The 16,981-nt window shown below is 42.8% G+C and overlaps 1 protein-coding gene across 1 annotated transcript; it reads left to right on the top strand.

Annotated features, from left to right (window-relative positions):
• Positions 1-750: 750 nt before the first annotated feature.
• On the top strand, positions 751-1,392 carry LOC126722535 (uncharacterized). The gene has a single exon (XM_050425687.1). The coding sequence runs from the start codon at positions 751-753 to the stop codon at positions 1,390-1,392; it is 642 nt and encodes a 213-aa protein (XP_050281644.1).
• Positions 1,393-16,981: the final 15,589 nt, after the last annotated feature.

Genomic DNA, 16,981 nt, shown 5'->3' with positions numbered 1-16,981 from the left:
AAAGGTGGATCAACAATCATAAGGAGCGAGTGGAAAGTAATTTGATGGTAGCATAAATGTTTGTGGGCCTCTAAGTTAGAACCACCCATAGTAGGAAAATCAAAACCCACAATATAAGTATATTGTGAGCCCAGGAGTGAGCCCAATCCGTTAAGCCCGTCCGTGGTGCCCACAATTGGCGCCATTTGTGAGAATCTCCTACAAAGCCGTGGTTTGGTAGAGACCCATCCTCGAAAGATGTCCGGAAGATGCCTAGAAGGTTCTGCTGAAAGTGGCTCGGTGGGATCATCTCGGGGATCCACATGGCGGGAAAGAAGGCAAAAAAGGCACGAAGACAGGGAATGTGAACACGGGGAAGAAGAGTCTGGCCTTGGAGAGGGGTTATACCAGACAAACTGGGCAGCAACGGGTGCTTCAGGGCACAGGCTATTGGATGAACGTGATGAAAAGCTTGAACAGTTGCATAGATTGGTAAGAGACTTGGAGCTTGAGGCAAGGGAGAGACACTGAAGGGGGTACCAAGACAACGCAGCTGCGAGATCTATGAGCGGAGGAAATAGCCATGGTCAGGGGTCCGAGCAGTCCGGTCCCCGTCAACACCAGGACCGTTCTCGTTCCCGAGAGTCCCGTAGACACCGAAACCGTTAGCATTCACGAGAATCCTATCAACGTCGGGAACGCTCACGGTCATGGGATTATGAGAGGGGGAGTACAGATTCACCGAAAAAGCGACGGCCTCGAAATGCGACCATGGATGCCATGAGCCATGCCTTAAGGAAGGTTGTCTGGTCACCATTTTCAGTTGATATTGAATGGGCCCCAATGGCAGATAGGTTCACCCGACCGCCTTTTAATTCCTACGAGAGGAAAACTGACCCCGTGGAGCACGTCAGCCATTATATCCAGATGATGTCTCTACACGCCCACAACGATGCGCTGATGTGCAAGGTGTTTCCCTCAAGCCTTGGACCCACAGCACTAAGATGGTTTAATGGGCTACGTAAGGGTTCTGTCCACAATTTTGCCAAGCTAATCCAGGAGTTCGGCGCACGGTTTATAACCTGCAACCGGGTACCGCAATCGGTAGATGCATTGCTTTCTATGAAAATGAGGGTGGGGGAAACCCTTTGCAATTATGCCAGCCAGTATTGGGAATTTTATAACGAGATAGGTGGGGGCAATGAAAAGATTGTAGCAAGCACCTTTAGAATGGGACTCCCCAAGGACTCCGGATTACGAGAATCTTTGACTAAGAAGCCTCCTAAGGGTATGAGGCAGCTAATGAGGTGTATCGAGAAGTACAAGCGTCTCGAAGATGATTGGCTAGAAAGTAAGGGTAAGGCCCCACTAGCGAACCGCCCTCAGCAATCCGGATTTCAACCAAGAGCCTAGAAGGACTTAAGAATACAAGAGGCAGAAGTGCAGATGGGAGAGGTGAATGTGACGTTTACGGAGCCGGTCCACAAGATTATTGACCGGATTAAAAATGAGCCATATTTTAAATGGCCGAACAAGATGGGGGGTGACCCGTCATGACGAAACCAAAGCTTGTATTGTACGTATCACAAGGATAAAGGCCATACCATCGAGTAATGTCGGCTGCTGAAAGATCACCTAGGACAGCTAGTGAAGGTAGGATATTTGAAGGAGTTTGTGGTGGATCCTAGAAGTCGAGGTACCAACTAAGGCGCTCAATAGAGGGACAATCCCCTCCCATCCCCATTAGGAGTAATTGAAGTTATCCACGCCGCTCCAAGGGGTCCGATCATAACTAATAGAGGAGTGCTGACTGTAGTATCTGCGAACAACTGCACGGGAGAGCAATCGCCTAAGAAAAAGAAGAAGATTGAACGGGAGCCGATTGCCTTTGGCGATGAGGACTTAGAGGGAATGGTCCAACCCTATGATGATGCGTTGGTAGTCACGACCCAGATAAGTGGTTTCTTGGTTAAAAGAGTGATGATAGACCAAGGGAGTGAGGTCGATGTGATGTATCCGGACCTATTCAAAAGGCTCGGGCTAAGAAATCGGGACCTATCAAAGTATGATACGCCATTAGTTGGGTTTGACGGCAGGATGGTTGCACCTGAGGGACGAATTTCTCTTCCTGTGAATATGGAAGGAAAGGAGGTGATGATAACATTCATAGTGGTCAATTCGTTTTCGCCATACACGGTGATTTTAGGACGACTGTGGATCCACACAATGGGGGCAGTTCCGTCAACCCTGCATGTAAAGGTTAAGTTTCCCACCGAGCGAGGTGTAGCCATGGTAAAGGGGAGTCAGCAAGTTGCTAGGCAATGCCTGGTAGTCACAGTTGATAAGAGAAAAGGACAGACCGAAATGAATGGAAGCGTCGAAGAGGTCCTTTCATAGCAATTATAGAATCCACAGGAGGGGGTGGGGGATAGACGTGCCGAGCAATTGATCAGGGTAAAGATACTACCAGACGTTGATCGGTATTTTCAGGTGGGGGCAAGCATGACGAATGAGGATAAGGTAGAGACGTTGTTATTCTTGATACAGAATGTGGATGTATCTACGTGGGACCCATATGAAGTGCCCAGGTTGGATCCTGAGTTCATCGTCCACAGGCTTAATGTGGACTCGTCGTTCCCTCTAAAGAAGCAGAAGCCGAGAATGTCAACCAAGGAACACGTCGAAGCAGTGAGGCAGGAGGTCGGGAGGTTGAAAGAGGCCGGGGCAGTAAGGGAGATCTTCTTCCCAAATTGGCTAACAAATACCGTGGTGGTTAAAAAGAAGAACGGCATGTGGAGAGTCTGCATAGACTTCACGAATTTGAATCGAGCATGCCCCAAGGACCCTTTCCTTATGCCAAAAATTGATCAGTTGGTTGATGCGACCTTTGGGCATCCGAGGATGAGTTTTCTGGACGCTTTTCAAGGCTACCATTAAATTGCTTTGGCTACCAAGGATCAAGAGAAAACGTCGTTCATCTCCTCGGATGCTAATTACCACTACATTGTGATGCCTTTAGGGCTGAAAAATGCTGGGGCAACCTATCAGCGGATGATGACTAGAATGTTTCGCGACAAGATCAAGCGTACAGTTGAGGTGTATACTGATGATATGGTGGTAAAAAGTAAGTAGGAGGCACGACATGTAGGGGATCTCCATACTTTGGCAACATAATCTACGGCTGAACGCAGAAAAATGTGCCTTTGGAGTAGGTGCTAGCAAATTCCTTGGTTATCTGATCACCAATCACGGGATAGAGGTCAACCCCGATCAGATCGAGGCCGTGCAGAGGCTTAAACCTCTGAAAAATCCAAAGGAAGTACAGATCTTGACTGGGATGTTAACAACCCTTAACCGGTTTATTTCTAAGTTTGCCGATTGATGTCGTTCATTCTATCAACTCCTGAAAAAATAGAAGGGATTTCAATGGGATGAGCAATGTGAAAAAGCTTTTCAATACTTGAAAGAATATTTGATGCAGGTACCAATGTTGACCGCCCCGGAGCCCGGGGAGGACCTGTTCATGTACCTTTCAGTGTCTGACCATGCCGTAAGTGCCATACTTTTAAGAGACCGGGGGGTGCAACAGCCCATGTACTACGTTAGCAAAACTATGGTCAACGCCAAGACCAGATACCTACCTCTGGAGAAGTTGGTGTTAGCACTAGTAAATGCCACCAGGAAGTTACCCCACTATTTTCAAGCCTATATCGTTTACGTCTTGACCGAGTACCCTTTGCAGTCATTGTTGAAGAGATCGGATTTCACGGGCTAGATAGCCAAATGGGGGACGCGGTTGGGATCCTTTGATATAAGGTACAGGCCACGAAGTTCGGTGAAGGTTCAGATTCTTGCCGACTTCGTTGCAGAGTTTTCACCAAAGGGTATTGGAGATGGTCTGTCAAGTATAATGTCGCCCATGGAGGGACGGTGCCTCGAGCTCAACAGGTTCCGGTGTCGGGATTGTCATAATCACCCTAGAAGGAGTGTGGTTGGAGCATTCTTTTAGATTGGGATTCAGGGCCTCTAACAACAAAGCTGAGTACGAAGCCCTCCTCGTCGGGATGAGAACTGTATTGGATTTGGGCGCCCAGGAGGTAGAGTTTTACTCAGATTCTTGGCTGGTAGTCAGCCAGGTGTAAGGCAAATTTGAAGCCAGGGATCCTCGAATGAAGCAATACTTACAGGTAGTGAAACAAGTCATGAGCAAGTTCCACACGGCAAGTGTATCTCAGATTCCCCAGGGGCAAAACAGGCATGCCGACTCTCTAGCCACGCTGGCGTCTTTAGTAACGAAGGACATCCCACGGATAATTAAGGTGGAGTTCTTAAGGGAGCAAAGTATTGATACAGTAGCTAGTGTTGATATCACCGTGGTCTTGTCGGCTGAACGGTGTTGGATGGACCTAATCATTGACTTCCTAACGGAGGATCAAGTCCTTGATGACGAGAAGGAAGCAAACAAGATTCGCCAAACAGCCACCCAATACTGGCTGTCAATAGATCGAAAGCTTTACCGAAGGTCGTTTGGGGGTCTGTATCTACTCTGCATACGGCTCGAGAAAGTTATGGAACTCTTGGCCAAGCTGCATGATGGGGTTCACAGTAGTCATGTAGGAGGTCGTTCTTTGGCATACCGAGCAATGACCTAAGGATTTTGGTGGCCCCAAATGCAGAAGGATGCAGCTAAGTATGTACGGAAGTGTGAGCAATGTTAGAGGCATGCCCCCCTGATCCACCAACCAGCAGGACAGCTGAACCCTGTCAGTAGTGTCTGGCCTTTTGCTTAATGAAGGCTAGATATCCTTGGTCCTTTCCTTCGAGCTACGGACAGCAGGAGATTTGTATTGGTGGCTGTCGACTACTTCACCAAATGGGCGGAGGCGGAGGCGCTGGCCAATATAAGGGACGTAGATGTCAAAAAGTTCATGTGGAAAAATATCGTCACGAGGTTTGGGATACTGGACTCCCTTATATCAGATAATAGATTGCAATTCGACAGTAAGGCCTTTCGGGAATTTTGTTGTGGTCTTGGCATTAGGAACAGGTACTCTACCCCGGCGTATCCCCAATGCAATGGGCAAGCTGAAGCCACTAACAAGGCAATCGTGAACGGATTGAGGAAAAGACTAGACAGTGCGAAAGGCAGGTGGGCCGAGGAGCTACCAAGCGTTCTATGGGAGTACCGTATGACACCCAGGAGATCAACTGGGGAAACCCTTTTCTCCATGACTTATGGGACAGAAGCCGTGATTTTGGCTGAGGTGAACCTGTGCAGTGCTCGGGTCGAAGAGTTTACTCCAGCCCGAAAAAATGGACTAATGACAGAAAGTTTGAATTTGTTAGAAGAGCACTGAGAAAATGTGACAATTTGGCTCGTCGAGTATTAGCAGAAACTTGCTCGGCGTTATAATAACTACGTAAAGACAAGGGAATTCGGTGCCAGAGACCTAGTACTATGGAAGGCGATGGGGAACATGCGAGACTCGAACGTTGGGAAGTTAGCCCCTACTTGGGAAGGGCCTTACCAGATCACTGCTATTGCAGGAGCAAGGGCATACTACTTAGAGGATCTAGACAAAAGACCTCTTCCTCGGCCGTGGAATGTCCACAACTTGAAGAAGTTCTATCACTGACCCATCGAGCACAGGAGGGCTGATTAAAGAAAACATTATGCATATGCTTTATAAAGTAATATTAAGACGATGTCTATCAGATGCATTAAAGCTTCATTTTTTGACCTTTCAGCGCCGACCAAGTAACAAAAAAATTTCTAAGGACAGAAACCTGTGCCCGGTTCGATCTCTATCACCAGACAAGTGGAAACCTTAACAAAAGTTTCTAAGGATAGAAACTTGTGCCCGGTTCGATCCCTATTACCGGACAGGTGGAAACCTTAACCAAAAAATTCTAAGGACAAAAGACTGTGTCTAGTTTGATCCCTATCACCAGACAGGTGGAAACCTTAATAAAAATTTCTAAGGACAGAAACCTGTGCCCGGTTTGATCCCTATCATCGAACAAGTGGAAACCTTAACAAAAAAATAAAAATTCTAATGACAGAAGCCTGTGTTCGATTCGATCCCTATCACCGAACAGGTGGAAATCTAAACAAAAAATTCTAAGGACAAAAACCTGTGCCCGGTTTGATCCCTATCATCAGACAGGTGGAAACCTTAACAAAAAAAATTCTAAGGGCAGAAGACTATGCCCGGTTCGATCTCTGTCACCGGATAGGTGTGATAGTTTTTAGACCCCTTAAACAATTTATTAAACCTAGGTAATTAGCCAAGTTATTATTTAGTCCAATTAAACAAGTCTAGGTTATCACAATATAAAAGATCAAATCATGCAAAGCAGCGGAAAATAAATAACACAAGATATGATCACCCAGGAAACCAAACCGGTAAAAACCTAAGGAGGATTTAACCTAGCTATCCTCAAGGTAAACTTGAATCCACTATCTTGAAAGAATCGAAGTTCATACAATAAGACTTACAAGCCCCCACGCTTGACTTCTTATTGCTACCAACCAGTAGAACTTACTGACACGACCACGTGCAAGCTCCGAATACACGGACTCTTTCTTTCTTGGATTCACCACCAACTACAAGCACACCCGCTTGTGTTTTCTTTAAGCTTCAATGGCAGCAACTGAATTGATCATTAAGGCGTAGATAAATCTTCTCCTTGAAAACCCTAAGTTTGTGTGAAGGAAAGCTCCTCTAGATCTCACAAGAGATTTACACAAACTGCAAATATGAGCAACACTAAAACGTGGCTAGGGTTTGCCTTTTATACTTAGAACAAATAAGAAACCCTAAAAACGTTTTTAAACAACTAGGGCTGAGTTGGATGAATCTGCAGAAAAGCATTCTGCTTGAGCTTCGATCAGTCGAGCCTGTCGTTCGATCAATCGAGCCAGGCCGAAAGGCACAATGCTTCTTGCTTTAACTCGATTCCAACTTTACATTGACACACAACTTTGAGCTAGCTTTAACACTTCTAAACACATTGTTTTTATCATGGTTTGCCAACAATACACATTAGAGTTCTAAATACATAAAATTCTAAACTTTAGAACCTAAAAAACTCCCCCTTTGGCAATCCGTGACAAAACACAACTTAGAAGCTCAAAGTTTACAAAATGAAAAGCCCTTTACAAAATAATGCACATAAAACAAATTCAATCCTAACTACTATCCATCAGTTGCAAGTGTGGACAGCAGCTCAATTGAATCAACCTGTATATTTCCTGAAACACTAAACAAAATGCATAACCGCATGTGTGGAAACAATACAAGTAAACAAAATAACTTCTTAATTTCAAACAACACATAAATAAAGACATATATCAATGAATAACTCATAAATATAAATCAATAAGCAGTTTGAAACAAGAAACAAATAAAGTACCAATCAAAACATAAAACTCCCCCTAACAAGAATATCCCATCAAAAACAAGGTAAGAGCTAAAAATGCATAATACAAAGTGAAACACCTAGATACAATCTAAAACTCCACAAGCTCCAACCAAGAACAAATAAACTATAAACTCCCCCTGAAAACAAAAAACCTACAAAGTACTCCCCCTTTTCGTGACGGAATGCCAAAGGGCAAACAAGCTATCCATCATCAAAAGGGAGGTGGTCTAAACTGCTCCAACTCCGCACACAAGGCACGGATCTCATCAAGCACGTCCACCAAAATCTGTCCTTGAGCCGCCTGAATGGTCAAGACATGATCCAACGTGCGACAAATGTCTGAATCATTTAAAGCAGTCGGTGGAGGAACATCAGCATCAACAGCAGCACTTGAAGTCTCAGCAGCGGCAGTACCTGTAGAAGAGGAAGGAGGGGGAACACCACTAGATGACACACCTCTAGGACGAAAAGGAGCAACTCTCAACTGAGCAGCCCTCTGACGAAGAAAGGTGGCACCTATGGGAGCAATCACATGAACAGGCTCACTAGACGGAAAATCATCTAGACCTAAGTAGAGCAAAATCCTATGAATAAAAATAGGATGAATCAGTGCATGCCCTACGGCAGAACTCCTATGAACCTCATTCAAAGAACGAAGGAACAAGTGAGGAAAACTGATAGATGCTCCAGAAACAAAGGCGTACAAAAACACACATCGCTCTAGAGGGATGGTGTGGAAGTGAGAGATAGGCCACAAGGAATGACACGCAATCCTAAAGAAGAGATAGGTCGTCTCGGTAAGCTCAGCGGACGTGATCTGAGGATCAGAACCCCACTGGATAGATGACCCAGTGATGTAAGACATGACAACGTCTAATGAGGGTGACTCATCATAGGGATAGTTAGCATCCCGAACAATTGGCACCCCAAGAGCCCCAGCCACTACTCGAGGGGTAATGGTGAACTCTACACCTCGTATCCAACTCCTAACAAGGGTGTTGGAATCATAGACGTGAGAAGAGAGGTTTGAGTAGAACTCTCTAATCAGGGCGGTCGGGGGTGGATGATCTATCTCTAAGAGAGGCAACCAACCTCTAGACTCAAAATTGGCCCTAATGGCTGGATCAAGCGCATCTAACACAACAGCTCGCTCAAACCAGATCTTACGCTTACAGTTTAAAGTGTCATAGGCTTCTCTATACTTATCATTCCTAAACAGCTCAACCCTAGTGGGAGACTCAGATGAAGTGGAAGTGGTCCTATGAGCTCTAGTTTTCCTAGGCATGGTGCTAAGATAAGGATCAAAACACAGAGCGAAAGAACAAAAAACACAAAACCAAAACCAAAGGCAGACTGCAAGTTAGCACAAAAACAGAATGTAGAATAAAAATCTATATGATGCATGAACAAGTTTAAATGACATGATGCATGTTCTAATGTAGCGAATTAAGTCCAAAAGGTTCAAATTACAAAATTGGCTTGAACATTAAGAGTTTTAACACAAAAACCCCAAAATTTCAAAAACCACTTGATCAATTTGAAAAATATTGACGAATTGATCATTACACATGATATAATAACAAAAATAATGACCAAATACATCAATTGGATAAGCCAATTTCATCAATTTAAGCCAATTTGATAAAAACCCCAATTCGGATCAAATTCAAAACCCTAGAATTTTCAATTTTTCAAAAACCACAAAATTGATCAAATTAAACTATAGGGAACATCATTATAGCATCATAGCACAAAAACCCATTGATCAATTTCACAAGAATAGGTTCGAATCATCAAAAACCCCAATATGTTGAAAGTGCTGAAAATACCCATGATAATGCATGAAAAATGCATGAAATCAAGAAATAAACTTGAAAAAGAAGGGCAAAAGGGACTTACCAGCTTCTAAGGACAAAAACCTTGCAAAAATCTTGAAGGAAAACGACAAAAAAAATGGATGGTGGAGCCTAGAGCCAACGCGGAGAGAGAGAAAAGAAAAGAACTATTTGAAAAGTAACTTTGAAAAAGTCCAATTCTGACTTTTTGAAAAACCTGATTCTCGAGTTTCAATCGGTCGAAAATCAGCCTCGATCGATCGAAACAGACAGAGACTCCCTCTCTCAAATTTTAAAAATTTCGATCGGTCGAAAAACAGAATGGACCAATCGAATTAGGCAGAGGCTCACCATATTTTTGAGGAAAAACACAATTTTTGAAAAACAAGATGATTCAACTCAAAGCATTGAAATTTAAGAACAAAGATGCATGAGTATGAGATGTTATGATTTTCAAATCAAGAATTTTTAGACCAAAATTCCCAAAAGCAAAATTTCTTGCATTCTCCACAAATTTTCAAGCAACAAATTAAGTTTGCACATAATTCAAAGTATTTGCAATAACTTGGTTGGTCAGACCATAAACACACACAATAACATGTACAATGTTTAGCAAAGAGTAACTCGTGTAGTGTGTGCAACTAGCAAAAACTTGAGATACATGTGAGGTGATATGTGAATAGCAATCAATTACAAAGTCTACAAAATTCATCACAAAGAATTTAAAAGAGACTATCTCCTAAAGAGTTACATCATATAACTCCCAAATCTCCTAGATTATAAGCTTGCAATCATGTAAGTTTCTTGTATTTATGCCTCATAATATACATTCCAATTTTAAGTTATGTGAGTTTGGAATCAAGCCTAATAGTACACACCAATTTTGATTTTAAGAATTAAGAAGTTTAACCGAGGCTTCACCTTATGTTCTTTTTGTGCATGTGCTACACTTTCTCGAGCACAAAATCTTATGATATGCACTAAGGTGTTCATGATTGGCTAGTGAACAGTGGTGAGATAGTTATTTATGCCTTTCTCTAAAAGTTCAAGTCCAACATTTAAGAACATGTGACTTTAAGATTAAGACATAGTAATCAAAAACCATAAACATTTTTCCCACACAACATGCACTACAAATCTTCAACTAGTAAAATGCAAAAAATAAGCTCATCAAAGCTAAACAAGGTACAAAAGACATGTTATGTGAAAATAAATTGACCAACCTTGTTCTCAAAAACCAAGAAGAATAGAGCAAAACAAAATGTGCTTCCTTTTTCTTCCCCTTTTTTTTTTTTTAATTTAAAAAAATAAAACACACCTAGAATAAAATGCATGAATGTTATGCTATGCAAATCCTAGAAAAAACAAAACAAAACAAAACAAAACCAAGAAACAATGGTCACAAAGGGTAGAGCAAATGAAGCACAAGGAGCATGTCAAAAAGACTCAGTTAGGTCGAGTCTTTTGCATCCAAAACCTTTTAGATGCACCACGAGCATTGGAGTTCTTATTCACTTGAGAATGATTACCAACTCCAAGATTGGAATAAAGGTTTAAAGCCTTTACCAAATCACCAATAAGTACCATAGGATCAAGTGCTTGAGGCACAGGTACTTTTGGTTTGTTTGCTCTCTTAGCAGCTTGCAGCTTGTAGCAATTTGGACGGATGTGTCCAGTCTTTCCACAAAAGTGACAAACCCATGCAGGTTTATCATGTGTCTTGTCCTTAGATAGGGTAGGCTTCTTAGGCTTAGATTCTTTTAGATCAACCCTAATCTTCCTAGATGATGAACCTTCTAAGGGTTTAGCAACCTCACTCACAGAGGGTTTGATAGTTTCACTCACTATCTCACTCACTGAAGGTTCAAAAGAAGAAGATGAAGGAACAAACTTAGTGGAATGGGGAGCGGACACAGAGATGCTATCAACATAACCTAATCTAGTTTTGTCAGAAGACGACTTTTGAACACTCAGCATTTGATCAAGTTTAGAACTAGCAGATCTAGCAACAGATAAATCAAGTTCCAAAGATTTAACTTTATCAAGTAAAAACATGTTTTCAGTTTTCACATTGTTCAAAAGATCATTAGCATCAAATAATTTAACAAGCAAAATTTTCTTTTCAAGCTCAAAAGATTCAATTTTCTTCAGGCCAAGTTCAACATTCATAGCATCCTTTGCAGCAACTTTGCAAAGTTTGTTATAGGCCTCTTGAAGATCTGCATCTTCAGAGAGTTTCCCATCAGAAGGGTTCTCTTCAACAGATATGCTCTCATCAACTATAGCAGTAGCAGTGAAAGCAATGAAGTTTCCATCCTCATCACAATCAGACTCATAATCAGAAACTTCACCATTACTAAGGGTTACAGCCACAGCCTTACCCTTAGACTTCAAATAGGTTGGACATTCAGATTTCATATGTCCATACCCTTGACATCCAAAACACTGAGAGCCCAAGGAATTATTGGAAGATTGACCTACTCTTTCTCTAGGCTTGTCATTGTTGTTAACCTTAATGGGATCATGCTTCCTAAAATTTTTAGGTTCAGCAGTGTTTGTGCCTTTTGCCTTTCTATTGCTATTCCTGAGAAAGTTTCTAAAGTTCTTGGCAAGATAGACAATCTTTGTAGCAGAGAGCTCATCATCAAATCCACCACCTTCAACATCATCAACTGACTTAAGAGCCATTGATTTGGATTTGGTAGTTTTGGGTAGATCCAACTCATAGGATTGAAGAGATCCTATAAGTTCATCAACAGGGATGGAGTCCACATCCTTACTTTCAGTAATGGCAGTCACCTTGGGTCTAAAGTCTTCAGTCAAAGATCTAAGAATCTTCCTAACAATTTTAGGTTGATCATAGATTTCACCCAAGTTAAAAGCAGAATTAACAATATCATTCAATTTAGCATAGAATTCATCAAAATATTCATCATCAGACATCCTAATGCTTTCAAATTTAGAAGTCAATTGCTGTAATTTATTTATTTTGACAGCCTTTGTGCCTTCATGCACAGTCTGGAGGATATTCCAAGTAGTATGAGCGATCTCAACATTCGAGATTCTCTTAAATTCCTCCATAGAAACAGCGTTAAAAATCACATTCATAGCCTTGCTATTAAACGAAGCTGCTTCTTTTTGAGAAGTTTCCCACTCACTAACAGGAGTAGTGGGCTTCTCCCATCCGTATTCAACGGAGTTCCACACCCTCTCATTTATGGATTTCAGGAATGTTTTCATCCTTACTTTCCAGTAAGCATAATTATTCCCATCAATGTGAGGAGGAATAACTAGAGAGTGTCCGTGTTCCATGACAACAGGGGTCAAGGATCAGCTCAGTGATCAAAGGATCAACAACAAAAGAGCTACCCGCTCTGATACCACTTGATAGTTTTTAGACCCCTTAAAAAATTGATTAAACCTAGGTAATTAGCCAAGTTGTTACTTAGTCCAATTAAACAAGTCTAGGTTATCACAATATAAAAGATCAAATCATGCAAAACAGCGGAAAATAAATAACACAAGATATGATCACTCAGGAAACCAAACAGGTAAAAACCTAGGGAGGATTTAACCTAGCCATCCTCAAGGTAAACTTGAATCCACTATCTTGAAAGAATCGAAGTTCATACAATAAGACTTACAAGCCCCCACGCTCGACTTCTTATTGCTACCAACCAGTAGAACTTACTGACACGACCATGTGTAAGCTCCGAATCCACGGACTCCTTCTTTCTTGGATTCACCACCAACTACAAGCACACTTGCTTGTGTTTTCTTTAAGCTTCAATGGCAGCAACTGAATTGATCATCAAAGCGTAGATAAATCTTCTCCTTGAAAACCCTAAGTTTGTGTAAAGGAAAGCTCCTCTAGATCTTACAAGAGATTTACACAAACCGCAAATATGAGCAACACTAAAACGTGACTAGGGTTTGCCTTTTATACTTAGGACAAATAAGAAACCCTAAAAACATTTTAAAACAACTAGGGCTAAGTTGGACGAATCTGCAGAAAAGCATTCTGCCCGAGCTTCGATTGATCGAGCCTGTCGTTTGATCGATCGAGCCAGGCCGAAAGGCACAATGCTTCCTGTTTTAACTCGATTCCAACTTTACATTGACACACAACTTTGAGCTAGCTTTAAACACTTCTAAACACATTGTTTTAATCATGGTTTGCCAACAATACACATTAGAGTTCTAAATACATAAAATCCTAAACTTTAGAACCTAACAAGGTGTAAACCTTAACAAAAAAAATTCTAAGGACATAAACCTGTGCCTGGTTATATCCCTATCCCCGGACAAGTGGAAACCTAAACAAAGAAAAATTCTAAGGACAGAGGCCTGTGCCCGGTTCGATTCCTATCCCCGTACAGGTGAAAACCTTAAATAAAGAAAATTCTAAGGACAAAAATTCGTGCCTGGTGAGACCCCCCTCACCGAACAAGCGGAAACCTTAAATTAAAAGCATTAAGGGCAGAAACATATCCTCAGTTAGTTCCCAATCACCGGACAGGTGAAAGCCTCGATAAAAATTCCATGTATAAATATTTAAGTCAAGAAGCAAACCTTTTAGTGCAAGCGAAAATGATTAAAGTAAGACCATTGTTCGGTCACCACAACTCGATGACAATAGGAAAATAAGTCCAAAAGGAAATAAATAAATTATTCGGTCACCACAACCCGGTGACCCTAGGCAAACCTTAAAGCAAGTAAAAGAAAAAGAAAAAGGCAAGCAAAAAAGAGACTAATTTTAAACGGATTGATCAGTAGTTAGGGGCTGTGCTGCTTCATCAGCTGGTTGAGTAACGGTATCCTCAGCCCGTGGCTGTTGAGATTGCCTGTCATCTGTGGTATGGAGGGTGCTAGTAACTTCTGGATCAGCATGGGTGTCAATTGTTTTGACCAACTCCCTTATACTGGTAGTTTACTCCTCGTCCACCACGTCTGCTTAACTTTGGGAAGGGGGAGGAGGGGCCGAGTATGGAATCTGACTTGGATCTCTCGAAGGGGAGTCCTCGGCCACTCCCATCACTTGGAGGGTAGCTAGCCAACCCTCTCCAAACCCATGAAGCTAGGCTTGATGTACTACTGGCTCTGCAGATTTCTCGGCATCGGCAAATCCCTCGTCATGCCACTTATTTTCACAGGCTTCAAGGGCCACTTTAAGGTTGGTTATCTAGTCGGCTTGGGCCAAATTGATGCTGTTTGCCTCTGCCAGTTTCAGCTCTGCACCTTCCAGCTGGTTTTTCACCTCGGATCTTTCCTTCTCCGCCGCTTGACGAGCCTTCTCCGAGGACTGAGCTCTTTTCTCCGCGGCCTCGGTAGCTTTGCTCTGTTCCTTTGCATTGTCATTAGTAACGTCTTTTAAAGCCTTTTCCTGTTCAGCATCCTCGGCGAGCTTCGTCAATCTCTCGCCGAGGATGTGGGTCATCTGTGCAGACTGGTAATGCAGAAACAAGTGTTAGAACAAAAGAGCACTATTTGTATTTAAGTAAATGAGTAAGGAATAAGAAAGAGATTACCGCAATGGTGTGCCATTGTAGCCGTCTCACCAACGAGTCCTCATTCCCTTTCGAAAAGAAGCGTACGTCTTCGAGAAGCAACAAACCATGCACTAAGCTCTGTGCTATCCTACCCCTTTCCCCCTTATCCCACACTATCGCACTGGCCGTGGCTGGTAGAGGCCCTTTCGCAAGTTTGAAGGTAGGTTGCCAAGGGATTAAGGGCTGGGAGGAGGATGCTGATTTATGAAAGTTCAAATATGTGTATAAAACACCCTTGAACAATTAGACCTCCAATTACAAAATAACCAATTCAAGCTTTATGTCAAACAACTAGTGTGCGGAAAATGAACAAAAGCTATAAACAGAATTGGTAAACAATCTAAGCCAATTAAAAAACACATCCACAGCAGAGAATAAAAGGCAAAGATAAAGGGAAGAGAGATGCAAACACAAGGACAACACACGATGTGTTATCGAAGAGGAAATGAGAAGAGACTACAAAGATTTCTCTCTAAGAATGAGTAGCTCTCTCTAATTGGGTGGGTGTTTTGAAGAAATCTCTCTTAGGGTGTTTCTTTCTGAATAGCCACACATATTTTGTGGGAATGAGGGGTATTTATACTGGTGTGAAAATAGAATGCGAAGAGTCAGTTTTTCCAAAACAGGGTTGGCTGGCAACTTGACCTCGCGACTTGACTGAGTCGCGAGTTCAAGCCGCGAGCTAACTAAATGGCTAGTTTGGATTTTTGTCCTATAGTGCTCTAGCTGGCATGACTGTTAAGCTCCCCTGCATGCTCTGCGCATGTGCAACTTTTGGCGGCTTGCAAGCCGCGAGCCTCCCGCAAGATCCAGCTGCGAGTCCCTACTTCACTGCACAGTCTTGAGCATTTCTTCACACACTCTCACACACTACCCTTACATGATTCCCACCTAAATACAGGATTTCTAAGTACTGTATTACAAGCAAATTTGTCACGGAATAAAGCCAACACATGGTTGATTAAATTCAACCTTACAATTTCTCGCTATCTTGAGTGGCAGTCGGGGATTTAGCAACTGGCTCTCGGATCGTAATCCCACTAGTCGGCTGGGTGGAGTCTTCGATGGGGGGTCGCTTGGGGCCTTAGACGGTTGGTCATCAATGCATTCTTTCTTTTTTGCACGGCTAGAGGAAGGGGGAGGAAGTGCTCGGCCTTTGCCTTGGGGTTGTTGAGGCTCGGTAGAGGATTGAGAGCCAGGCAAAAATCGGCTAATTGTTATTTTTCTCCTAGTCACCATCTCTGCGTATGGGTCAGCCTCGGCTTCCTCTTGTTGTTCGACAAGCTGAACCAGATTTACCTACTCCTCGACGGGAACGTGCTTCCGATGACTCCGAGAGACGTGCTCAGTAGATTCATCCCTGATTGGGGCCCGGTCTTCTGCGGTTATATAACGCGGACCAAGTTCCCGGGCTTCACCAGGTGTCAGGTTTGGCGAGAGGAAGTTTGCGTGCCGCACGTCTATGTAGGACAGTAGAGGACTGTCCAACAATAAGTATTGACTAAAGGCCTGCCAAGTCTTGTACATGGGGACGCAGTCGAGTATAAGGTGTAATGCCCGGAGCTGCTCGTCAGTATGAACAAATATTTCGGACCTGAGGATAAAATTCAAGTCCTTAACGTGCACCACCCTAAGGTCCGGAACAAATTCTTTGCTGTTTGCAACAAAGGAACATAATAAATTAGTTCCCGAGTGAATTAGACAAGTGAAAGTAAAACAAGAGAGAAATAAGGTAGACGGTTATGCAATATGAACCAACGTCGCGCGACGCAAGTGGGTAAGGGATCTCACCGGCAAACCAGTTGCCACTCACCTAAACAAACTCCCCGGCTGAGTTTCTGTTTGAATCAGGTAGGCACGAGATCAGACGTACCCAGTAATCCCTAACTTTTAAATAATAGTAGGCGGTTTTAGTTCCACACAGACTATACATGAAGTTTATGCCATGGTGGTTCAACTCCAAACCGTATAACTGATTAAACCTATCAACGCAACTAACCGCCCAGTAAAAGTTGGGAGGAAGCTGCTCGGGGCTCAAACCATAAAATCTAAGGGTGTTAAGCAAGAATGGGCTCATTGGAAACCTAACCCCACCCTCTAAAATTGCCATTAAAGGGAAGAAGGCAGTATTCGACCCGGAGCGCCTATAAAAAGCAATCTCACTCTCATGGCAATACGCCACATTCATATCCT

Source organism: Quercus robur, chromosome 4 (genome assembly GCF_932294415.1).
Source record: "Quercus robur chromosome 4, dhQueRobu3.1, whole genome shotgun sequence".
NCBI lineage: Eukaryota > Viridiplantae > Streptophyta > Magnoliopsida > Fagales > Fagaceae > Quercus > Quercus robur.
Note: the sequence above shows the minus strand (reverse complement) of the source record. Positions and strands in the feature narration are given on the sequence as shown.